At 42.9% G+C, this 26,738-nt stretch overlaps 1 protein-coding gene across 1 annotated transcript; it reads left to right on the top strand.

Annotated features, from left to right (window-relative positions):
• On the top strand, positions 1-25,949 carry PDGFRL (platelet derived growth factor receptor like). The gene is made up of 6 exons (XM_054989493.1): positions 1-179; positions 7,688-7,982; positions 17,338-17,489; positions 18,418-18,711; positions 19,948-20,087; positions 24,610-25,949. Exons 1-6 carry the CDS (start codon positions 125-127, stop codon positions 24,796-24,798), a joined length of 1,125 nt encoding a protein of 374 aa, XP_054845468.1. The 5' UTR covers positions 1-124; the 3' UTR covers positions 24,799-25,949.
• The last annotated feature ends 789 nt before the right edge of the window (positions 25,950-26,738 follow it).

Genomic DNA, 26,738 nt, shown 5'->3' with positions numbered 1-26,738 from the left:
AGGGCGGGAAAGAGACGGCCGCTCCTCGCCAGCTTCCCTCGCCTCGCCGGCCTCGCGCTCGGAAAGTTGACGGCGGCGCCTCCGGTCCGTCCCTGGCGGCTCTCTCCCCGGGGCCCTGCCCGCCATGAAGCCGTGGCTCCTGCTCAGCCTCTTGCTGCTGCACCAGGCGCTGCAAAATGGTGAGTCGCGCCTGTCCTCTCGCCTGGGGGCCGCCCCGCGTCTCCCCTTCCCCGGCGATCCCTGACAGAGACTCTTGTGACCCGAAAACCGCCCCTTCCCCGTTAGCGGCGCTCGTCCCCTGCCCGCCCTGAGGGTCGCGGGTGCGGGACGGGGCGGGCGGGGTTCGCTTCCCCCTCAGGAGTTCCCGCGTTTGGAAACGGGCGGGCTTGTTTTCCGTTACCTGACACAGAGGCGCTTTCTGAGGCGAGCGTGGACTGCCAGCTGAGGAGACGCTGGGCTGACACACACGCCCAGTGGAAGAATTTGGAGCATTTCCCTCCTTGCCTTTAGTGGCCTGAGCAGTGGGCAGCTCAGCCTGCCCCGCACACGGGGCTCTTCTCTCTCTCTCTCTCTCTCGCTCTTATGTGCCATCGAGTCACCTCTGACTCATGGCGACCCTATGAAAGAAAGATCTCCAAAACATCCTCTTATTAACAGACTTGCTCAGACTAGAGGACGTGGCTTCTTTTATCGAGCCAAGCCATCTCGTTTTAGGTCTTCCTCTTTTCCTATTGCCTTCTACTTTTCCTAGCATTATTGATATTTCCAGAGAGTCTTGTCTTCTCGTGATGTGACCGAAGTACGGTAGCCTTGGGTTTGTCATTTTAGCTTCTAGAGAGGATTCAGGCTTGATTTGATCTAGTACCCACTTTGGTTGTTGTGGATTTTCCGGGCTGTATAGCTGTGGTCTTGGCCCGGAAAATCCACAACAACCGTCGTTCTCCGGCCGTGAAAGCCTTCGGCAATATATAGTACCCACTTATTTGTCTTTTTGGCTATCCATGGTATCCTCAGAACTCTCCTCCAGCACCACATTTCAAATGAATCAATTTTCTTCCTGTCAGTTTTCTTCACTCTTCTCAAAGGGTCTTCTAGAAACCGCGTTTTCATTTTTTAAAAAAAATTGTTATTAAATTTAAGACAAACATTAAGAAAAAAACCACATTCATCTAAGAAACAAACCAAACTCTCCATACATATGAATGTGAAAGAAAAAACAGAAAAAGCAACTAATAAAAAGGGGCAGCTGTGTTATTCTATCTGTAGCAGTAAAAAAGAGCAAGAGTCCAGTAGCACTTACAAGAGTAACAAAATTTGTGGTGGGGTATGAGCTTTCATGAGTCACAGCTCACTTCTTCAGATACCCGCAAGAGTCCAATAGCACCTATAAGACTAACCAAATTTGTGGTGGGGTATGAGCTTTCATGAGTCACAGCTCACTTCTTCAGATACTGGCAAAAGTCCAGTAGCACCTATAAGACTAACAAAATTTGTGGTGGGGTATGAGCTTTCATGAGCTCATACCCTGTGGCTCACAAAAGCTCATACCCTACCACAAATTTTGTTAGTCTACAAGCTGGGTTCCGATTTTCTCTGTGACAAATGTGTATCATTTTCAAATTCTCACTTATTCTATGTTAAGAATAAAAACCCTCTTTTTTCTATAGTTTGTATTCCTTCGTCCATGAATCCACATACCATCAAATCATTATTGTCTATTTTATGCAAAAAGTCTATAAATTGTTTCCAGTCAACCGAAAATGTAGATATTGCCCTCTAAACAGTGAAGTCAGTTTTACCATCGATGCAAATTCCAAGACCTTTATCCATCATTCCTCCATTGTAGGCAATATTGGAGTTTTCCAGTTTTGTGCATACAATAGTCTTGCTGCTTTAGTCATATATAAAAATACATTTTCAAAACTTCTATCCAACTGACTGCCCATCATTCCCAACAAAAAAAGTCATAAATGTGTTTTCAAAAGGTTAACATCGTCTAAAAATATGATCACTTGGATATTTTCAATATTCAGGTACAGCTGTGGTTGTAAGAGGGTCGCTTTATACAGTGAAAGACGTGTGTGCAATTATCAGAAGGATATGCGTGAGTGTGTGTATTATACTGCACTGAAAAGCTTTTGGTGAAGGCAACGTGAGGATTAGAAAATGAAATTGAGAGATTTATACCACTGTTCTTTGTCACACCTATACCATCCTCCTTGTTTACTCATAGACGTTTTTCCACTAGTAACTTTTCCTCGCTTGTGTATTCATTTGTAGCCAAACTTTCTCTATTGGTTTATGTAAATTTCACACATTACATGCAGTAAGGAACTTTGCTATGGTATAAAGCCACAATCCAAGCTATGGAGAGCAGGTCCTCTAGAACTCAAGTGGATCTTACATCTGGGGAAATGTAATGGAATTGCACTAAAACCTTTCTGTTGCTAACTGTTGAAAGCATCACATTAGTCACAATGTATTAATAGTTCAACATTTCTGTTACAAAACCAACTTTTTTGTATATGTAATTGAAATCCCTCCAAACAATTTTCCTTCCTAAATATTGCAGTCATTTTCACTGTACGTTCCCTGGAGTGTGCTTCGTTCAGCCAATGAACAACTGATGGTCGTCCCTGGCCCCAAGGATGCTCACCTAGGCTTGGCCAGGGCCAGGGCCTTCTCGGTCCTGGCATCAACTGGTAGAACTCTCTGTCTGTTGGAACAAGGGCTCAGCAGGATTTACTATCCTTCTGCCAGGCCTGCAAGACAGAGATGTTCTGCCAGGCATATGGTTGCGGCTGAGGCGGGGGCGAGCTCCTCTGCTGGACTTCTGTTGAGGGAGATAGGAAAAAAACCCTTACCTCCAGTTTCTCCACCAATATATTAATGTTGTATGCCTACCCCCATCTCAGTGGATGTTTTTGGGCCAGGGTTGAGCAATATGGATTGCTGCCGAATTTTATTGTGTACACTGTTTTTATGTTTTTAATGGTGATCTTATTGTAAACTTACTTATCTATGTTGTGATCCGTTTGGGGAGAGAGTGAATAACAAACAAAAACAAACAAACGAACAAACAAATTCTTATCCTTATTTTCTTCCCAGATTCTGCCACTAGAAGGTAAAGCATGTCACTGATGATAAACATAGAATTAGGAGATATTACAAGAACTGTCCAATCGAGTAACCTGGAAACATAGCATTTCATAGTTATTCACACATATATGCATGATTGTAGTACCCAGTGATGATTTGAATGAAGGCCCAGCTCTGCAGCTTGGGAGACTTCTTAGATGCCAGGCCTTGCTACGTTTATCCACATTCTGGTCACATAAACTCCCTCCTTCTGTTCAGAGGTGATGAAAGAAAATGTACCCATCTGGTAGCAGAGATACTACAAAGTGACCAGTCTCTGTATCATGCATCTGACGAAGAGAACTTGATTCTCGAAAGCTTATGTTACAATAAAATTGGTTAGTCTTAAAGGTGCTACTGGACTCTTTTTGATTTTACAAAGTCACTATCATCATACATACCAGGTATATATGTTCCTCAAATAACAAATCATTGATACTACAAAGCTATTAGTCACAGATGTGGCATTAAGCAACATGAAAGTTGGAGAAGAGAAAACAAGAGTCCCTTCATTCACACCTTCCAGGACGGAGTGGAGATTTGATGGAAAGTGAAGTTCAGTGCATCTCCCTTCCTGTCATTCTACACAAACACTCCCTCTAGTGCTATACCTATGCTGTATTGGAATGTAATATGTCTGTCCAAATCCAATCACTCAACACACGTTGAATTGGATACAGCAGACATTTCCACTGATGGAAGATATTTCCATCAACAGAACAGGATTATCTATCTATTAACTTCATTTGCAATCTGCCTTTCTCACTGGAATTCAAGGCAGACTATAAATATAAGAACAGTTCAGTCAATCAGCAAGCCAGTTATAAAGTTTGATAAAAACATTTGAATTTAACAGCCACGGTTCCAGGTAAAAAAGGATAATGCATTCGGATTGGGCAGATTACACGTATGAGAAAGTATGTTCAGTCAATCAGCAGCTGGAGTACAAAATATAAAACAATTCAGTCTAACAGCAAATATTCTTAATAAAATAAAATAATGTCGTGGGGCTGACATTGAAGAATTAGAAAAACAGCATAAGCAAGCAAGCAAACAAAAACTATCTAAGGCAACAAATCAGTGTAGGTTAAATTTATCTCTTATGTAAAACAAGCAAAGATTCTTAATAAAACAAAATAATGCCGTGGAGCTGGGTTGAAGAACTGTAGTCTAAGGCAACAAAACCATCAAAGAAGGAAAAGTTTATAGAAGTCACTGGCTGAGCTGATCCATTTTACTATAGTTCCAGTCCTTATAAAAGAATACCCCCCTGAATAATTCTGTTTTGCCCGTTCTGTGAACTGGTAGAAGTCTGGATGGTCTCAGATGTTCCTGATGGTCTCAGATGTTCCTTAATGTGGCAGCCATCACACAGAATGCACATTAATGTGTGGTTGGCAATTTTATCTATTTGCAGGGTGGCACCTTCAGAAGGCTTTGTTCAGATAAGTGCACTGTCATGGTGGAACATAGCAGGCAAGGTGGTTTTGGAGGCATGCAGGTCCCATGCCATTGAGGGCTTTGTAGGTGATTCTTGAACTGTACCCGGTAACTGATAGGTAACCAATGGAGTGTATGCAGAATGGGAGCAATATGAGGATTTTGCTTAGTGCCTTATGGTATTACCACTTACTGCTCAGAAACTCTCACAACCAATCGTCCTCCTGCAACAAAAATACAGTGCAGTGCTGGGTGAAGGAGGTTGGGCATTGCCTCCTGCTCCACTCCTGATCCCAGCCGGGTGAAGGGGGTGGGCAGTGCAGTAAATAAAACCCACTGGGCACTGGATGCCCCTGCCAGAAGTACATGCCAGAGAGATTCAGTTCTCTGGCACTGGTGCCATCCTCACTTATAACGGAGGAGGAAATCAAGCCTTGGTGGCAGTACCAGGAAGGAATAGGTACCCTGACCGAGAAGGGCTGGCTCTTAGTCAGTCCAGGGCTGGCAGATGACTTCTGTCTGGGTGACCAGGGAAACTCTTCTGACAACATTACCAGCCAAACCATAGAAGCAGTCTAGCCCCCAAAGGACAAATCCAGACAACATGAGAGAAGGATCTATATATGTTAAAGAGTACTTCCTTTGTCCCTGTCTGAAATGGAATTGGTAGATGGGGACAAGCTCAGTAAATAATGCTTTTTAAACATTATTATGTTATCCTTTTTTTTTTAGAACTTTGCTAGAGGTTGAGTGCTCTTTCATCTCAAGCTTTAAGGTGATCATTTAATATTTTAAAAAATTGGCAATCAGTAAGTCAAGGTCATTCTCTATAAGAGAGAAGAGATCTCGAACGGGGGGGGGGGTTCTAGCAGCAGATCCCTTTTCTCTGTGCCACTGCAGGAGGAGGAGGGAGCTGCTGGCCTGCCGCTGGCCAGAGAGCAGTATTTCAGCTACCAATTGAGTATGGCTTGGGTGATACAAGCGCCAAACTCCTCTGCAGTAGTACATTTCTATTTCAAGAACCTTTTTTCTCCTTTATACAAACAGTTCTTTGAAAACACTCTACACCTCCCTTTACTTCACAATTTTTTAAAAAATTATTTATTAAAACATATATTGCTTCTCCCCAGGGCTTTTTTTCTAGGAAAAGAGGTGGTGGAACTCAGTGGGTTGCCCTCAGAGAAAATGTTCACATGGCTGGTGGCCCTGCCCCCTGATCTCCAGACAGAGCGGAGTTTAGATGGCCGTCCGCGGTGTGGAGGGCAATCTCAACTCCCCTCTGTCTGGAGATCAGGGGGCGGGGCCACCAGCCATGTGACCATTTTCAAGAGGTTCCGGAACTCCGTTCCACCGCGTTCCTGCTGAAAAAAAGCCCTGCTTCTCCCCATGGCTCAGAGTGCCTTTTAATACATAATTTAAAACAACAGATAACAATTAATCTTCAATTCCCCCCAGCCTAATAAAATGACTATAAAAAGCCTTATAGCGCCTAAAAGCTTCCAAGGATGGTGCCTCCCTCACTCTTCAGGGATTTGGTTTCATAAAGTGGGAGCAATGACAGAGAAAGTACCAGCCATTTGCCCATGCTAGGCAGGCCACTCTTAGCGAGGGAGTGCACAGAAGTTGGCAAGGAGAAGTCACTAGCTGGTGCATGGGGAAGTCCGTTTGATATGTGAGTCCTGGGCTGTGAAGGGCTTTAAAGGTCATAATCAGAATGTTGAATTGAACTTGGATGGTAAACAGCCTATAATAGCTTCCAGTAATGATTGATTTCATGCAGCAATGTGTCTCTCCCTAGGGGGAGAAACCTAGTAATTGTTTATTTGCAAGTGTTAAATGAACAGAATGTCAAAAAGAAGTGCCCCTACTCCGGCTTTTTAAAAATCTAAATGTTACACCAAGAATGTGTTTATTCTAGAGTCCATTGGAATGACAAAAAATAATTTTGGGGAAAGTGTGCCCTATAAAAACACCACTGGTTGTCACCTATAGCTCCCAGCTCAAACCCATCCAACGTATCATCAGGGAGCTACAACCCATCCTGGAAAATGATACCTCTCTCTCAGAAGTCCTGGGTGGAAGACCTTTCCTTGCCTACAGACAGCCCCCCAATCTTAAACGACTTCTCACTTACAATCATGAATCGGCCAGCAGGGTCACCAGCACAGGTACCAGGCCCTGCAACAGACCCAGATGCCAGCTCTGCCCCTATATCTACCCAGGGAATACAATTACAGGACCCAATGGCATCAACTACACTGTCTCTGGCTCTTACAGCTGCTCATCCTCCAATCTGATATATGCCCTCATGTGCCAACAATGTCCTTCTGCTCTGTACATTGGACAAACCAGCCAACCTCTACGCAAAAGAATAAATGGACACAAATCTGACATTAGAAATGGAAACGTCCAAAAACCAGTGGGAGAACACTTCAATCTACCAGGACATTCCACCAAAGACTTAAAAGTTGCTGTGGTTCAACAGAAACCCTTCAAAAACAAAATCCAACGGGAGGCTGCTGAATTGGAATTCATATGCAAATTTGACTCTGTCAAGCTGGGACTGAATAGAGACTATGAATGGTTATCACATTATCACAGGTAACAGATTTCCTTTACAGAGGCGTGGTCTGGGGGAGCCCAGAGACGCCTGGTGTGGGCTTTGTTTGTCAATTATCTCAGCCTGAGTGCGTGTGGGCTTTCGGGGACCACAGTTCTCTTTGTCAGATGCAGCTGGCAGGGTAGCTGTGGTTATCGAGGGCTTATACTACATAGGAATTGTATACCTTCACTGCGGCAAACTGACTCCACACCAAAAGGAGATGTTTACATTTACAAGCAAAGGAATGTTTTGATTGCCTTCACACTAATTGCATCCTGTCCTCTTGTGATATATGTCCCGTTCTTTCCCCTCCCCTCCTCTTCTGTATTTGACCAGTTCGGATCAGGCATCTGATGAAGAGAACTTGATTCTCGAAAGCTTATGCTACAATAAAATAAAATTGGTTAGTCTTAAAGGTGCTACTGGACTCTTTTTGATTTTGCTATAAAAAAACGTAAGTATAGAATATTGATATTTATACTATTTTTTTCTTCTCCCTTGTCAAAGCTATTGGTCAGTCTGCAAAGAACAAGCATCCAAAGGAACCAGGAGAGAACAAGATTAAACCTGCTAACAAAAAAGTAAAACCAAAAATCCCCAAATTAAAGGAGAGAGAATCCACAGACTCATCCCCCAAAATCTACTCCATAATGACGCAAGTGATGGATAAGGGCCGTTTTCAGAAACCTGCTGCCACTCTAAGCCTTGCTGCAGGACAGAGTTTAGAACTGCGATGTAAAGGGAATAAAATTGGGTGGAGCTATCCCTCTTACCATGATACTTTTAAAGACTCCCGACTCAGGTAAGAATGTGAAAGAGGTAAATTAGTAGAGTTGCCGCCAAACTTGATTGAAAGAAAACTCCTAAGTAACTTTGGAGTGTCCTGCTCATGTATGTATGTAGAAGTTCAAAGGAACAGGATTTAACACAGGGTATCTTAATTGCCATTGAATTAAATAAAGCAAAATTCAAGGTGAATGTGGAGAGTTCCAGTATGATGAAATATCCATAGAACTGCAATAGAAATTAGCTACTTCTAACCCTCTTTTCAACTACCTGCTTTTCGATGGGAGAAAAGGTGAGATAAAAATGTTGAATAAACGAATAAGGTTAAAAGATTGTTGATGGTGAGAAATTTCACACAAATTAGTTCTCCAGCTTTTTAAATGTTTCGTAATCTAGTAATATTTTCTCAACAACAATAATAGTATTGTAAAGTAGACATATGTTATCATAAGCAAAGACATTGCTGATGATATTGTAGAAAATAAAACAATATTCTGAATTTTAAATGAATTTCACTTTCATAAGTATTTCTTTTTATATAGGGTGTAAAACGTAATCCTTATCTTCAGTGTGTATATATCTTGCATCTCCTATTTGAACCGAGGGTTTTGGAATAATATAATTCTTGCAGTATGGGTCAGTTTTGTATGCAGACATTAGCTGTATGACAACTAGGAGATTTTCCTTCATATTAAGTTTTAGCTTGCATGAAGAATTATTTTTTTCAAAAGTTATCAAAGTCTTAGTTACTAATGAAATTAATATATTACTGAAGAATGAAAGGTACAAATCAAATATCAATGTACTAGCAACAAAACCTGTTGTGGGAAAAAATACAATGGGCTCTAGAAAAAGGAGGGCAGGCAGGCAAGCATTCCCTCCTCCTCCATCACTGATCCTGGCTGGATAAAGGCGGGGGGGGGGGGTGGACACGGTCACCTCCTCTGCACCTGATCCCAGCCGAGTGAAGTGGGGGCGGGCATTGTCATCTGTGCTGCGCCTGATCCCGGCTGGGTGAATGGGGGTGGGCATTTCCACCTGCTCCACCCTTGATCTCAGCTGGGTGAAGGGGGGGGTAGGCATTGCCACCTGCTCCACTCTTGATCCTGGCCACTCTTCTTGGCCACTCTTTCTTGGCCACTCTTGATCCTGGCTGGGTGAAGGGGAGGCAGGCATTGCCACCTGCTCCGCGCCTGATTCCGGCAGGTTGAATGGGGGATGATGGGGGATGATCACTGCCTCCTGCTCTGTGCCTGCTCCAGGCTGGGAGAATGGGGTGGGTATTGTCACCTTTTCCTCACCTGATCCCAGCCAGGTGAAGGGGGGAGGGCATTGCCACCTGCTCCACTCCTGATCCCAGCTCTGCACCTGATTCTCCTGCTTGGCACTTGATCCAGGCTGGGTGAAGGAGGTTGAGCATTGCCGCTTGCTCTACAGCTGATGCCAGCTGGGTGAAGGGGGGCGGGCATTGCCACCTGCTCTGCTCCTGATCTCAGCCGGGTGAAGGGGGGAGCAGGCATTGCCACCTGCTCTGCTCCTGATCTCAGCCAGGTGAAGGGGGGAGCAGGCATTGTCACCTGCTTTGCTCCTGATCCCAGCTAGATGAAAGGGGGCTGGGCATTGCCACCTTATTATTTATTTATTTAATTTGATTTATACCCCGCCCTCCCCACAAATGGGCTCAGGGCAGCTCACAACATTCATAAAATACAATGAGTTAATCATAAAACTATAAAATGAATAATCTTAAAACAATAATTAAAATAATCCAGGCACAGGCTACTTAAATAAACAATTGGAAGTCCGTATATGGGTATAGCACATGGCCGAGGGCAGTCCCAGAAAAAGTGATGGTCTTAGGTGGAAGAAGGGGGACACCTGCTGGCCCTCAGCCAAAGGCTCAGCGGAACATCTCCATTTTACAGGCCCTGCGAAACTGTAACAAGTCCCACATGGCCCGGATCTCCAGCAGGAGAGTGTTCCACCAGGTCGGGGCCAGGGCAGAAAAAGCACTGGCCCTGCAGGGGATGTAATGGAAGAAACAGTCCCGCAGGTATGCAGGTCCCAGTCCATGAAGGGTGGTTAAGAGCACAGGACTCTTATCTGGAGAGCCAGGTTTGATTCCCCACTCCTCCACTTGAAGCCAGCTGGGTGACCTTGGGCTAGTCACAGTTCTCTGGAGCTCTCTCAGCCCCTGTTGTGGGGTAATAATAACATACTTTGTAAACCGCTCTGAGTGGGCATTAAGTTGTCCTGATGGGTGGTATATAAATCCAATGTTGTTGTTGTTGTTGTTGTTGTTGTTGTTGTTGTTGTTGTTGTTGTTGTTGTTGTTGTTGTTGTTGTTATAAGGTTAACACCTTGAACCGGATCCAGAACTCCACTGGGAGCCAGTGCAGCTGGCACAGCACAGGATGAATGTGCACTCGGATTGGCTTTCTAGTAAGGATGTGTGCTGCTGCATTCTGGACCAGTTGTAACTTCTGGGTCAGGCCCAAGATCAGCACAGCATAGAGTGAGTTGCAGTAGTCTAGCCTGGAGGTGACCATTGCATGGATTATTGTAGCCAGGTTCTGGGGCAAAGATAGGGCGCCAGTTGCCTGGCCTGTTGAAGATGAAAAAAGACAAGACCTGGCAACAGTCGCAACCTGGGCCTCCATTGAAAGTGTGGTATCCAAGGTTTCACCCAGGCTCCTCACCATCGATGAAGGTTTCAGTTGTACCCCATTGAGGGTTGGGAGCCAGCTCAATCACCCCACGACCCAGACACAGAACCTCCGTCTTCAGGGGATTCAATTTCAGGTGACTCTGATGTTACCATGCCGTCACAGCCTCAAGACCCTTGGCCAAGGAATCCAGAGTGAGATCAGACTGAGATCAGCAGATAGAGCTGGGTGTCATCCGCATACTGGTGACAACCCAGCCCAAAGTTGCGAACTAACTAGGCAAGGGGCACATATAGATGTTAAATAGTATCGTGGAAAGAATCGCCCTGAGGGATGCCACATACCAAAGAATGGCGAGTGGACATCTGTTCCCCAAGTGCCATCCTCTGTCCCCAATTGTGGAGGAAGGAGTTCAGCCATTGCAGGGCTGTCCCACGAATCCCCACATCGGCAAGGTGGTGAGTCAGAAGATTGTGATCGACCGTGTCAAACACTGCTGTAAGATGTAAAAGTATCAGGAGTGTTGACCCGCCACGATTCAAGTGTCGCTTTGCTCCTGATCCCAACTGGGTGAAGGCAGGGGGCAGGCATGGCCGCCTACTCTGCGCCTGATCCTGGCCTGGGCTTTCCACTGCGGTGCGCTCTCTGGAGGTCTGATTGCCTTATCTGGGCTTCCCTCCACAGCAGTGCCCCCTTATGGTCCACCAGGGTAGGAAGTGAGTTGTCTTGAATACGCTTAGCCTTTTATATAGTCTGATACTGTTAGGGCATACTGGGATGTTGGATTCCCCCCCCCCCCAAATTCTCAGATCTTTTGCAGTGCGGTCCTAAGCAGAGTTACTCCAGTCTAAGCCCATTGATGTCAATGGGCTTAGACTGGAATAACTCTCCTTAGGATTGTACTGTTAGGCTGGCTTTATGTTTGTTCCCCTGCTCTCTTTGAAACCCAGTATTACTTTCCACTGGGACAGAAAGAAATGCCTCAGGCAAAGATTTACCAGTAAAGTCAATCAAGTTGTTTTCTCATAAATCTTTGGACTAGCACAGTTTTGCCTTTTTGTAAAGACGATTAATGCGTTAGTTAACTTAAACCTCACTCGGCATGATCTGTCTTCCTAGTAATTAGTAGTGAAGGGCTTGCAAGTCAGACTTACGACACAAGGCCAGGAGCAAGCTTTCAGGTTCCCCAGAACTCTTTATCAGGCTGTATGTTAAAAGATAAACGCTCCGTTAAAAGGATCTTTCAAGTTGAACTTTCAATTAGCAAGAGGCAGGGTGATTAGAAAAACTCTCTGTGGAAAACCACAAGCCCCACCAGGCAATTGCATTGACCGCTTCCCTGAACAATGAGGCAGGTGCCGTGTTGGAAAATGGTGCGCAGAAGAGCCACAGGTCGCGTGGCAAAGAGCCACTGAGTGACTATCACTGTTCTAACCGTCCGCAATACCACAGAATAACACAGTAAATCATCCAGTGAAATTGTCAAATAGCAGATGTAAAGCCAAGAGGAAGGAATTGTTTTCATCACCAATAAATGAATTAGACCTGTAATGCATTGCCAGAAGATGTTTCGTTTGCACACATTTCCCTAAGAAAACGTCATAAAGGATAGTTCTCTGAGTGGTAGCTAGAAAATGGAGTTTCAGGCTTGGAGAGTGTTTTTATGAAATGCTGGAAAAAATAATACGGCAGGATAGGTGTCGGTGGAATGCACAACTGTGTCCTGGCAAGGTAGAAGGACATCGGTCTGTCTAACCCTATGCCACTTTTGTTTTATTTTGCAGGATGAGTTATAGCACATTAGTCCGCTAGATGGCAGATTTTACCTGTAACGTTGTCATTCAACCTTGACTGGGGATGGGGGGGTGGGGTTTAACAAATGATTGCGGCTTAACTAGTCTTGCGTGCTTGTGTTTTCTTTTTAAACAGTCTATTAAAATGTCAAAAAGCCTGCTATAAAAGTAAGCATAGATTTTTAAAATATACAAAGGCCTTTGCTGGGGACACAGCTGTTATTCTACATGGCAATGGTAAAATTTCAGATTAGGAGACTGTGGCATTTCAAAATTTATTCAACTACGGTCAACGTTTGTCTACTCAGTTTAAAATCAAATATCAGACTCATACATGCCTTGAACCGATCCCTTGATTAATTTAGCACTTCCGTGTTTGAAGTATGAATTTATCTGAAATCTGAATTATTATTTTTTCTTTGAGCTGAAAAACTAAACCCAGGATTTTGCTAACCGATATGGTACCCATATGGGATTTTACCCTTTTCCCTGGTTTGCTTACATTTCAAAGGCCTATACTGGGGGGGAAATGGAAAGGATGCATTGCTGCAAAACTTTGGTACTTCAAAGTCCCTTCAGTTTCACTGGAGAGGAGCCAAGCAGCATCACTCCATAATCTGCTGAAACTTGCTTTAAAAATAGCCTCAGGCAGGTATTGAAAGGTTGCAGTTTATATTTAGCAACCTATTATAGAGGCAGCACCATTCAGTTGAAAAAAATCAGTGGTGTTTAAACAGCAGTATTAGTTATAGTCTTTTTGTGTGTGAAATAAACAAATTGACAGATAATACTATTGTTTAAATACCACTGATTTCGTCACCCGGAATTATGTTGGTGGTGTTTAAAGTTTATTTTAATTTATTGCACCTAGTTGTGCAATAAATTTTTTTACAGAACATGGATCTAGTTTTCTACCTTTGGGGGTCTCTGTCAAGTATATTATAAATCAGTACAAATTGAGAACTGTCACAAAATGTATGCTTATTAGTATGACTACTCATGGACTTTATGCTTCAAGCATGGAAGTTTTTATGCCTTTAAAATTACAAAGTTCAGACACATTCACAACAGCAGTGAATTCAGAAGAGAGAGTTGCTATGTGGATGCAATATTGTATTATGTTATTGTGTTTTACTTCCCCTCCTTTAAATGGAAGGAAGCTCTGCACAGCTGTTGTAGGACCAGGTTGTTTCATAGAGGAATTATTACACAACTTTTATGATATTTTTGGCTCAGTGTAGGAGAGCATTTCTCTAGTGCTATAGGAGAGAATTTCCCTCTTTCCTTTGTTACGGCATTTACTTTGATCCTACGCTGGTGGCTCGATCACTACAGAGATGTAATGAAAGGGGTGCGGGAAGGCTCTGTTCATAAACTGTGTGCTTTTGTTTCCCCAATTGCCTGTAAAATTAAAGGAAAAGTACAATTGACTAGATGGAATGTAGAGCTTTTAGTGCTGGATATTTCTGTTAACAAATGGCAAAGGCAGAGAGAGCTGAATCATAATGATACTCAACTGGATAGATGGAAATGTTCAAACAACCCTGGAGCCAGCTGAGCTAAGTAGCCCCAGCATTGCCGCAAGTACCAGAGGGGCTGCTGGGCTGTGCCACAGGCCATAGCGCTGTGGACGAGTACTCCAGAACAGAGGCCCACTGGGAACTTACTCGGTAAGCTAAAGGTCCACTCTGCCTGGTGTATCAGGATACTTGCAGTTACGTGTGCTTCTGCATTTATATCTCTCAGAAATCAGGCATCAAGTACTTTACAACTGTAATAGTTTCTGACAGTCATCAAAGAGATATCCGTTCCTTGACAAAATGGTAATAATAACTGCACTTACATACTGCTCTGTTAGCTAGAGTCCCAAGAGAAGTGAACAGCCTGAAAAATACACCTCTCTTTTCAGTATATTGCAACTATTTTAATGTTTCCCACTAAGATAATTTGTTGTCAGTAAATAAATCCACAGCATAGAAAAAAGATTAGAGTACACCCCTTCTTATGCAGGCTTATGAAGAGTGCACGGTTCTTCATCAGGAAGAACACTTTCATCACAGATTTTAGGCTGTGACAGGAAAGTCAATCTATAGGGAAGTTGCTAATTCTGAACGATTCCCAGAATTTTGTGTAGAAACACAAACAGGAATCTACATTCATACAGCTGAGCTGGAGAAGAAAGAGCTCGCACTCAATCTCTTGTTTTCTAAAGGAAATACAAAGGACAGTTTGCAACAATATTTGTATAATGCCACCACAGCAGTGCTTGTACTGTCATAAGAAATGAACTACTGTCATTTAAAGTAGATAGTGGCCTAAACACAAAACAGCATTCTAGACCATTGAGTATACATTAGATAAACCAGCAGGGGGCAGTAGGCTTAAACTGCAGTGACCTAAGAGGCCAGTACCTCTGTTAGAGCTCTTTATTTGTATTTATTTTTTAAAAAAAACAGCTCAGCACCCAGGTAACTACCATTGGTTGCATTTGTTTGCTCTAAGATTAATGTGGCTAGAACATGCTGAATTAGAAATCTGACAACTGCAAACGTTTTCCTGTTAAGACTACAAATGTGCACACCAATTTAGGAGAAAGCTCTAGTGAACTCACTGATATTTATTTCCAAGTATATATGCATAAGACTGGGGTCCCATTTGATTTGTAAATAAAATTGCAGTTAGATACTGAAAATTTCTTAAGTGTTTATAAACTGTTTTTTAAAAAATATAACACAGTAATTTAAACTGTGTGTCAAGAAAAACAATTGTAGTCCACTCATGCCTTAGCATATGGGCTAGAAGCTTGCTTTTTTAAGATTTGGAAGCTAAGATGTCTTTGCATTTTGTGAGCACTGAGGAATATCAAATTCTCCATTTGCTCAGTGCTTCCACTGAATTATAGGCGCCTGGATACAGCAACTATACTCTTCTCTATAGGAGTTTCTTCTGAGCTGTCCTCTCATGATACAATAAAGAGTTTCTTGGGAAGGCCTCGGGTTCTTTCTTCTGTCAAGGATGCTGCCCAGCAAAACACAGATAATGTAGAAGGAAAACCAGATAAGGGGCAGACTCTGGGACTCTGCTACCTGTTTGTCAAACTATAAGAGTGATAAATATGAGCTGGAGGTCTGGACTATGTTACATAAGATTAGATGGAATAACAAAGAAATAAGGAAGGAAGGGTTTTTTCTAATGATAATGGATATAGGTTCTGTTTCCTAGGGCCTGCAGCCTTGAGCTACTTTGTCCAAGAGAACCAATAAAAAAATATACACGAGGAACTTGGGAGGGGGTCCTGGTTGCAGCAGGGCTTTGCTGCTGTCCTGTTTGCCCACCCCTTCCCTGCTACAGTTGATGCTCTTTGCAGAGCATGGGCTTGCACAAAATGCCATTCAAAGCAGTTAAATAGGATTAATCTTGACTACTGAATTTGATTTTGAATTTGGTTGTGCCTTTTGTCACACTGCAGCTATTACTATTTACTCTGTTCTTAAAAAACTCTTTTTGCCTGACAAAACTAGCTTCGCCATAGTATTGACTGTTATCTCCAGAAAATGTAAAGTACTACAATTAATTTGTGGGATGGTATTTATTTTTCATTTATTATGTATAGAGGGCTAAGGTCCCCCAGCATTGGGTCCCCATTCTCTGCTACAGCTTTACAGGCTGGGGGCGGGGGGGGGGCATAAGTGTTACATTATTGCACAACATCACTTCCAGTGCAAAACTGAAAGTGACATCATGGCAGGGTGACTCTAGGATTTCCTACATTCTAACGTTAGGGCTTAACCATAGAGTTTGGGGTTAATCCTGGGGCACAGCCCTGACACAGTAACATCACATGATTTTGAATGATGCCTGTGAGCATGTAACTACTTCCCAATTTCTCCCATTCTCCTGTTCATACAGATTTAAAGCTAAGGTCTCAGAAATGAACAACAATAATTTTAAAGGAGGAAGGATTGGGATCAGCAGAAGGATGAGGAAGAAATTTAGAAAAGACATTATAAACACGGGTCCTCCCCTACATTTTTGGTAGTGAAATTTTAATTTAGTTATAGGCATAAGTAGGCTTCATACATGTTGAAAACAGTAGATTATTTATCAGGCAATTGGTATTGACTGTTGGCTTGTATCTTAACCAAATAAAATTGTATAGTGAATCAATTAATGCTGACCTTAATTTCTCTCTTCTGATGGGTGCTTCAACTATATATCACAGAGGAGGCAGAATTCTGCAGACACAACTTTTTCTCAGTATTCTGGATGTTCAGTACTGAATACTGTACAATACACCCTGCACTGATGGAATCATAAGCTATAACCAAATTATCCAGTGTTCAGTTAGTTCCACAAAAGGGTGTTTTAAAAGTTATGGGCTGATGTGAAGTGTTAGTCCCACAGGAACCTAGCTGGAATGGAAAGGAAACAGAAAACTGTTTGGTGGTGTGGATACTTAAATGTAGAGACTGGAGCCCTGGACAGACAGGAAAAGACCCAGGTATGAAGAAAAGTCTGAAGTCTTTAAAAAAAACACATGGGGCTTAAAATCCCCCCAAATGATAAAAGCAGTGCCTGTAGCTCTCAAATGACTGCCCTTTCAGGGGCGATTGCTAGGCACCGACTGGCTCTAAAGTTAAAGATTATAGTCTTACGCAAATTATTTCATGGTGGAGGTGAAAAAAAGACAGCGAATGCTTCTAATCCTCATGTTTGTTGATGAAACATTGAGAATACTAAGAAAGACTGAAGCCAAACTCTAAAATACGGCTATTCATTACATCCTTTAAGGTGGGTTTGGGGGTGGGTTTTTTTTTGCCTTTTACGTGGTTTTGTGAAATCAAGTAAATATGAGAAACTTTCAAACCACTTCTGGTTGCATTTAGCTACGCTTTGTCTTTGTTCTTGCTAGTATCAAGCAGCATGACAGATACAGTCAGCTGATCTTGGCAAATTCTACTGCAGCAGACACTGGTGAATACAGCTGCTGGCTACTTCTGTGCAGTGGTTACAATTGCAAGAAGGATGAATCGAGAACAGGCTCAACATACATCTTTTTCGCAGGTAACAGAGCGGGATCTCTGGCTCCAAAGAGAGCCAATTTTTTTGTTTCCCTGTTTATGTGCATTTTACAGTATCCCTGTGAAACTCCAGCAGATGCCTCAAGCAATGGCACGTCTTAGGTCTTTCCTGCATGGGGCGTGGCCATACTGCATTGATTTCTCTCCAGACTTCTGCACACACAGTCAAAATATCCTGATTCACTATCCAAACTGCTTCTCGGACTTTTTTGTATTCTGCATGGAGAAAGGCTGCGACTGCCACAGAATCGCTCTTTCTGCAGCTTTTCTAACTGCACACCTACCCTGATACCTTTGACAGCAAAGTCAAACCAGACCTTTTTTGCAGAATACTTCCTTTGGTGTGAGGTCTGGCCCTGCCTTTCACCCTCCCTTTTATTCCCCTGCATCCTGATTGGTTAAACAGCAACCGATCCAGGTTTTTTTCTGAATTAAAAAAATAATTAAATAGCAAGGTTGCAATGTTCGTGCCATTAAAAAAAGACAAAAAAGAAAAGCCTCTTGTAAGTTTCCTCAGCAATGGACTGAGGAAACCGACGAGTCCTCGAGGTCTGCGGCAGAATCGGGGCATTTTTCTAGCGCAGAAATAAAGAACAGGCGACACTTCAGTTCAGCTCCCTCAGAGTGTAGAATTAATGGAGGACATGCAAAAATGAAGGATGCAGCCTCATCTATAATATTGTGAAGTATGACAGCAGACACTTCCGATTAACTTTTTTGGTTTTTTTCTTTAAGAATCTCTTAGAAACTTACTAGACATCAATTTATTGTTAACAAATATCAGCTGTTATAACTATTTTCTCATATTGTTTAATAGCCATTTTTGTAAGGAGGCCAGACTGTTCAATCTGTAATGAAATGAAGTGCATTGTGCTTGTGTGTAACACACATTGCATTACCTCTTTAAACAGATAAAGGGGAGCTCTTTGTTCCTTCTCCCAGCTATTTTGAGGTGGTGTATCTTAACCCAGATAAACCTGCAGTGATCCCTTGCCGAGTGACCAACCCATCTACAAAAGTAACTTTACACCAGGAGTTTCCAGCAGAAGAAATCAAAGTGGATGGAACAGACATCATCTATGACATAAAGAAGGGCTTTGTCTATCAGCACCCGATGTCTGAACACAAAGGAGTGGTTTACTGCAGAGCCGAATCAAGGGGTGCACATCAGATTTCCATTAAATACCAACTGCTTTATGTGGAAGGTAAGATTAACTGCTTTGGTGGGATATCGTTTTGCTGCTAGCCTACCAAAAATGATTGTATGAACAGATCCTAAACAGACCCCAACACAGTTCAAGTTGAGCACGGTGGATTTAATAATGGTTGATGGTGAACTCCCTGCACGGCCCATTTATGACAAGGAAGACAAGCAGCATGGTACAGCAAGTGCGCACCCAAATGGCCAGGTGAACGGGATCATCCTTGAACTTTCAGTGTCAGCAAAACAAATCCATTTTTATAATCTAACAGGAATATGTTACTGCTGCACAGAAGAGAAACCTGTTAGATTTATGCAAGTTGTGGCTACTGTGAAAGTGGGGTCAACTTATTTCTCCCAGCTAAATGAGTCCCCCCACCAGAGTTTTATCCATGGAAGGTGTCTTCATCTCTAAGCTGGACTGTGGAATTATTCAGCAGTCAAGGCGAAATTTTCATAATTTGCACACATCACAGAATTCAGCTTCGTTTCATTTGGTTATCTTGGCAAAGATGTTTCCTTTTGTTAGAGTACACATTGCCTTGGAAATTGGAACCGTTTAGCAAAAGTATTGCTTTGACTTGTTTTGCTGCCCTTCTCCTAAATTACCATTATTACAATTACAATTATAAATTACCATTACCCGCAGGCTCAGGAAAAAAATCTATGTGGATGGATTATTCTAACATTAAAGTCACAATACATGGTGATTGCTTACATAGATGAAATGAATGCCACCCAACTGAAATTAATAACCTAGTAAAAGTATTACAAGGGTGAGCAAGTTATTTTAGGTCCACATTTAAAGTGGAGATTCTTCTATTTGTTTAAAGTTCTTTAACATCCTATGCCTTGAGCTAATAGAATAAAGATTAGAATTTAAGCATGATAGAAAAGCTAATCTACTTCCCCAAATAAATTTATTATGCTTGCCCAATTAGTGGTTGCCCAATTAGATCTAACATATAGGAAGATTAAGAGAGAACTAAGGCTAAATAAATTAAAACTAAGTACCATAAATAAAAATTGTAGATAGAATTCAAGGTTGCCAGCCTTTTTACTAGCCCATGCTGTAATTTGATTTGGAGAAATTAGTTGGTGATAAACATGCATGCTGATTTCTGATCACCCCTTTATTAGAGGAGCAACAACCTAGGTTGGTTCCCTCCCCCCAACAACTTTCCTTTTCAGATAAGAAACCACTTTCTTTTATGTCATCTACCACCTGTGTTTTAACCAGTCCCCAGTGGCCCACCTTCAACGACAATCAAGGCATCATCTAATACTGTGAGCGGTGGAGACGATGTTAGCATTCTGTGCACAGTTTTGGGAGAGCCAGATGTAGAAGTGGAATTTAACTGGATATATCCAGGACAAGAGGTAAGTGGCCATTTCTTCTTTTTTATTATTTGCTTTAAATAAAAGATGCTATATGCTACCAAAGTACTTGCAAGAATCTTACCACAGTGCATAAACTAACGTCGTTAGCTGCAAACAGAATTGCTGAAGTCTTGAACGAGTTCAGCCATTGAAGCATTGATAAGGTTGGACTCCAGCCTGTTCCACCCCCTTCAATTTAGTGTTAAACTATGTTGTCTGAAATTTCAGATCTTTATGTTTACTTCTTGTTTAATGGAGTGTGTGTGTGTGTGCGTCATGCATGCCAGCATACCTGCCTTGATTGTATTCTGCATTTTATACTGGCCAATGCTGTTTGCCAGAATTATATGCTGTATTCTGTGTAGATCTGTGTGGATCATCTGGGAGTGTCTCAACTTCTGATACTAATTGCAGGAGAGCCAGGGGGCCCCTCCATTGTCTGTTGAAAATATGTACTTTCACTTTTCCAGCAAGTGTCCTTGAGGAGAGCTGCTAGCAGCAAACACTGTAACTTTCCCAGAGAATGGGATATTTTCCCTTGTACTTCATGTTGTCTAAACTAATCTGTTCCCATGCAGCCTCTTTGGGGTTCCGCGCCGGAATGTCAACGGACCCTGGAGGGCAGGAAGTTTCCCTATAATTAGTAATGCCTTTATTTGAATTGTCACTTCTGCCAATTGCCACCTTTGGTGAATACCTGTACTGTATGGATCGTAATAAAGCTACTTCAACTGGAACACCAGAGTGTTAACTGTGGAGGGCTTGAGGGACCTGACTGCCAGAGACTGACAGTGTGTGTGTGTAAGGACCTACCAAATTTGGATCAGAGCTACAGCTCTGAGATAAAAATTACCCCACCCCACCTACATATAACACACACACCAAATTGCTGTTAGTCTCAGGAAGGGGACCAAGACAGCTACAATACCAGGCTATGTTTGACCCTCTGCCAGAAAAGACTGAAGGAAGGATGCTGAACAATTGATATGTATCCTGTCCAGAGTACTAAGTGTCAGGCCTGGCTAGGGGATTCTCGCAGACTCTTCACTTTACCAAACACCGTTGTATGAGTTAAAAGGTCTTTATTCGAGACTACTCCCTAGAAGTGCACGTGTACATAGTAAATTGCCTGGAATGCTGAAGCAAAGTCTTCCCTGAGAGGTTATACCTCCAGTCCCCTCCCCCCAGTCCAAACAAGTCAGTTGAAATCAGCGGAACTCCTGAAAAAGATGCAAAGCTGAATTTCCCAAGGTCGGTTCCCAAGCCAGACATTCCCAGCTGTACTGATAACACCTCTCAGCCAAGCGATAGTGAAGGAAGAAAAAGAAAAAACATCCTCCCCCCCTGTAGATATATATTCACAATTATGGCAGGCAGGCTGGCGTGCCTGCCTGACACTAAGAGCTAAACTACAAGAGACGAATTACACAAGGACACGCATGTGAAGGGAGTCGCAATGTTAACTGGCAAAGTGAGTTTTAAAAGACAGATTGGAAGGCTGTCAATTTCCCCTCCCTACAGAGCCAGCAAAGATGCTCTTCAGAGGGTTTGTTAATTTCCTCTTCGCCTCCTGAAGGCTCTGTCAGTTTCACCTCCCCTTCTAGGAGGCAAAGAAGAAATAAACAAACCTCTGAGGAGCTATCTTTGCGCTCTGTAGAGAGAGGAAATTGACAGAGCCTTCCGATCTATCTTTTAAAACACAGCTTCCTGGCTAACATTGCAACTCCCCTCACAGCCAGGATCAAGAGTGGAGCAGGTGGCGATGCCCGCCCCCCCCCCCCATTCACCCAGCTGGGATCAGACACAGAGCAGATGACAATGCCTGGCCCCTCTTCACTCAGCTGGGATCAGGTGCAGAGGAGGTGGCCATGCCCCCCCCCACACCTTTATCCAGCTGGGATCCGTGATGGAAGAGGGAATGTCTGCCTGCCCTTCCTTTTTTAGAGCTCGTTGTATTTTTTCCCACAACAGGCTTTGTTGCTAGTCTAGGCATAAGGGCAGACTTGGCTTTTGGCTTTTGGAAAATCAGCAGTTCCAGTCATGTTAGAATCAGAAATTGGAAAGAAGACAGCACATCCTCTTGTGAGAAGACTGAAAATAAAGCTGTCAATATAACACGTTCCCCCCAACATACCTTGGGAAATCCAGATTTGGTATTGTGAAGTCCCAGAAAATTCAGAATTCTGGCAATACTGAACCAATTCTCTAATTCTGTTTGGCTATATTGGAAAAATTCTGCTTAATTTGGCCGTTCTTCTCCATAAAAATCCATTTAGGGGATATAGCCCAACAAAACCAGTGTCCTCCAGAGCAGCCAGGCACTGGGTTCAGCCAGTGGGGGAACACCACAGAACAGAATCAAGCAGTATCCAGCCACAAGCCCTTGCCTCAGTTTGCTTCTGTTGGGCTAAGTTGCAAGAGTGTCCCTTGCTTCAGTTTGGTTTGGGTGGAATGGATGTGATTCTCTGGTGTGATGTTGGTCCCCTTGCTTCACTTTGGTTCTGGGGAGGGGGTGGTGGTCCATTCCCTTGCTTCAGTTTGGTTCTGTTGGGCTTTATCTAGGATGAGCTCAGCTTGCATTTGGGCTTGTGCCTTGGCCATGGCAGCCTTGCCCCAGGGTGTTTCTGCAGTGGGAGTCAGCTTTGACTTTTTCCCCATAGGAAACAATGGAGAGTGGATGGGGGTACCTTCTTAAGGGGCCTATAGAACTGGACCTCGGGATCCAATCTTCTAGAAACTTGGTGAGGGGGGTCTTTATAGGACAGTCAGGAGTAGGGTCCCTGCAAATTAGGTGGAGTGATTGAAAAATGATTGAAAAATGAGGTGATTGAAAAATGAGGTGATTAGGTGATTGAAAAATGACACACACACCTCTGCAAAAAAGGCAGGAGCTGCTGTTTCTTTCCAGGAAAACAGCAAAGCCGAGCCTTGTTTTTACTGAATTTTACTAAATTAATTTGGGGGCTTGAGTTTGGAATACCAGCTTTGATCCCTAAACGCTGAATTTTTCCAAATCTGCAAATATTTGGCCCCCCTCCCCCCAAATTCTGGACCCAAACTGCATACCCCTAATGTTATGTATTCAACCCTGTCCTGTAGAAAAGAACGACGCTATTATACATTATCATAATAATGTGAGTACTGAAAATAACCGCCAGTCATATGCATCAGAAAGTTTCTGGGCTGGATGTTTTTCGTAAATCACTGATGACAGCAATGGAGTGGGAATGTCCTGCCTTCACCCTCCCACAGCAGCCCCAAATGCTGTGCCAATGGGACAGGGAATGCTCAAGAACTGCATTGAGAGGGCAGTCAGAGGTCTGCAATACAAGGGGGGGTAGGTGAAATCCCCCCCCCTTCATTAGCCAGAAATCTTCCATGGGATCAATCCATTGTTGTGCGTGTTTTAAGTAGAAGAGGAGAGAGTAATTTGGGGGGGCAAGTTTTTAGTGGTGTTTCAGGGGGTGGGGCCCTTCACAATACAATCCTAAGAACACTTTCCTGGGAGTAAGCCCAACTGAGTAGACTTCATTAGATTCTGAGTAGACGTGCTTAGGAAAGCAGTGTAATTTTCTTCGTTTAGCTTAATTAGTTTTCTTGTTCTGAAAAATATAAGGAAGCATGCTAAGACATTCTACCATTAACCTGACTCACAGCATAATTTGCATATTTACATTGTATCAATATATTATCAGTGTTGTACTCAAACAAAATTGAAACAGATGTAAAATGTGCATGGCTTCAGTCCTGTACCCATTTATTCTGGCATAAATCCTCACACAAAATCGATAGGACTACATATTTATTAAAATACAATTCCCAAATGCATGGGGTCTACTAACTTTTAAAGGTGAACTTAAGGGACCCGAATCTCCTGTCTTCACTTGCACTGATACTCTGAGATCACTAAAGAAACCAAATAGTATTAAACCCAAAGGGAGGGAAAAAGTCTGAAATCAGCAACTGCTATTCAAGGCAGATGTATTTAAGAAAGTATTCTGGTGTTTTGGGTTCTGTTACTAAGGATGAAGTTCTGTGGGTGTTACTGTCAATTAAATCCTGCAGAACTCTATGCAGTAGTCTAGAGCAGGGGTCCCCAACCTGCGGCCCGCGGGCCACCTGCGGCCCCCAAGCTCTTTCTGTGCGGCCCTCCAACCTGCTTATTTGCTGCTATCACCCTGCAATGTTGTTGCATTTTGAGTTAAGCTGTGGCCCTCTTTAGGCACTGGGCACTCTAATGCGGCCCCCGTGTGCCAAAAGGCTGGGGATCCCTGTTCTAGAGTATGGACCTTTGATCCAAATTCAATCAGTTTTACCTTGTGTGTCATATTTTCCTTCAAAATGTTAATATGAATGTAAAACAAACAGCTACAGCAGCAGCAGATGCATCTTTCACTGTATGCTCTTCCTCGAATTTCTCTGCTATAGGTTTTATGCTATAACAAAATACTGTTAATTTCATTATGTACTGCTTACACAATTGTATACTATTTACTGTTTTATTTCGTTGTTTTTCAAACAGTATGAAAGGCCTGTGATTATCCAAGACACTTGGAGGCTGATTGACAGAGGAATTGGTCACACCACAAGAATCTCGGAGAGTGTTATTAGTGTAGAAGATTTTGAAACCATCGATGCTGGAAACTATATTTGTATAGCCCAGAACCTTCGCGGACAGACCACAGTAGCGACGCACGTTGAACTGATCTGATATACTGAGTCTGAAATAGAGCCAGAACAGGAAAAGTAATGCTAGACTGTTTCTGGCTGGTTTTAACACATTGAACTGGAAGCAAAGTTTGTTCCTACTCTATACATTCCATTCCTTTTGCATAGCACTAGAGTTCCAAGCCTGTAGTTAATAAGTTACTTTTGACCAGGGCTCATTTCAAGGGGGAACGCACAGGAACGCAGTTCCAGCAGTTCCCCAAAGAGATCACATGTCAGGTGGCCCCGCCCACCTGACTCTCAGCCATTTTGGGCCCGTTTCTGCCTGGATTGGGGCCAAAATGGCCTGGATCAGGCCTCTGACGGGTAGTGGATCACTCTCCCGCTCATCAGCAGCCCAATCCTGACCATTTGGGGCCCCTTTTCAGCCATTTTCAGCCCCTTTGCCATTTTGGGCCCAATTTCGGCCCTGAATGGCCAGGATTGGGTCCAAAACAGCCAGAAAAGGTGATGTCGGGGGTGTGGCATATGCAAATCAGTTATACTAATGACACACTTCCGGTGACGGCAAGAGGTGTGACATATGCTAATGAGTTATGCTAATGAGTTCCTCCAGCTCTTTTTCTACAAAATGACCCCTGCTTTTGACAGCTAGTGCAGTGCAATGGCTGAGCTGTGAGCCAACTCACCTCTACTATGAACTCATCTAGGGTGGCCTTATGGAAGCCATTCTCTCAGCCACAGTCTCTGTTGTATTCCTTCCTGGAAGTAAATACTGACCTACATTATAGGGTTTGATGTGAAGATTCTTGATGTAGTGTCTATGATGTGTTTTGAGCACTCCAAACTGCTTTATAAATACTATTTTAGGAGAAAAAAAATCAAATGATGTATTGCTGATGGTATTGGTTGATGCAACTAAATGGTAGCATTAGCAGAAAAATGCTTGTTTCTTATTATGCTGAATGCAAAGGAAGAGGGTATAAAATCACACTTGTATGCTCATGTTCCTCTACCAGGGATCTCTTTCAGAGATACAGAAGTCTATAATTGTTTTTCCAACAGCATTATTCATCCAGATAAAATGCTTTTATACTTACTGTTGAAAACACAGCATGTGTGTTTTAGTGTCTTCATAAGTATACTAGGGTTTTTTTTAAAGTTACACATTGAATAAAATATTTTGCAGGCTTTAGGTGTTTGGTATTTGTTGATCCTAATACTCTTAAATTGGTCTCTGTTCTTGTTAATGGAAGATATGATTCAGTAGCTCTTTCAACAGTTCCCCAGGGGAACCCTGTTTTCAGGCACGGAAAAGCTGCATTCTGATGGGCATAATAAGGAAGTTCCTTTGCAAAATTTTACACTGATGAATTAAAGTATAAGCTAAGATCATTTCAACTCAATTTAAATCTTTGGGATTTGGGTTTTTTGTGCAATCAGAAACAGTTAGGGGAGGGGCAGCATTTAGGCTTTTATCAGGCTTCACATTTCCTGCAATTCTGTGATTGAGGACACTTGGAGTCAGAAGGGACAAACTGTTTCCACTTGCAAAACACAATATAGTAGAAAGGAACCCTGGAGCCCCTCCTCCTCTTGAGGTGCCTGGAGCTGCAGTGAACAATGGAGCACTTCGTAAAGGTGAGTTCCCTTATGCAGGTGCAGTTATGAGGCATGTCCAGAGACCCTGGCCACAGCTCTCATGTGTTGCAATGTCAGCCCAGCAAGTCTTTTGATTGAATGATAGGCTGTTTTAGGGGTGTACAGCCCCCCAAAATCTGGGAAATTTGGGTTTCCCAAAAATCAAGGGCTCCCAAAACTTAGGATTCACTGATTCAGTTCAGACACATCAGAGAAATCTGGGTTAATTTGGCCATTAATCCCTATGGGGAACGCTTGCATGGGCAGTGTGCTTCTGGCCACTGGCATCCTTGCCCTTGTGAGTTTGTGCCCTGGGAACCAGCTTGGAAACTTCCTCATCAG

This window comes from Eublepharis macularius, chromosome 10 (genome assembly GCF_028583425.1).
Source record: "Eublepharis macularius isolate TG4126 chromosome 10, MPM_Emac_v1.0, whole genome shotgun sequence".
NCBI classification, from domain to species: domain Eukaryota; kingdom Metazoa; phylum Chordata; class Lepidosauria; order Squamata; family Eublepharidae; genus Eublepharis; species Eublepharis macularius.
This window is presented reverse-complemented; position numbering and strand designations above follow the sequence as displayed.

Bases quoted from the DNA above. Each gene is read 5' to 3' on its own strand.
- PDGFRL (XM_054989493.1), top strand. From the start codon at position 125: ATGAAGCCGTGGCTCCTGCTCAGCCTCTTGCTGCTGCACCAGGCGCTG. The intron at 18,712-19,947 runs GTAAGATTAACT...TGTTTTAACCAG, and splicing joins CCAACTGCTTTATGTGGAAG to TCCCCAGTGGCCCACCTTCA. The intron at 20,088-24,609 runs GTAAGTGGCCAT...TTTTTCAAACAG, and splicing joins GGATATATCCAGGACAAGAG to TATGAAAGGCCTGTGATTAT.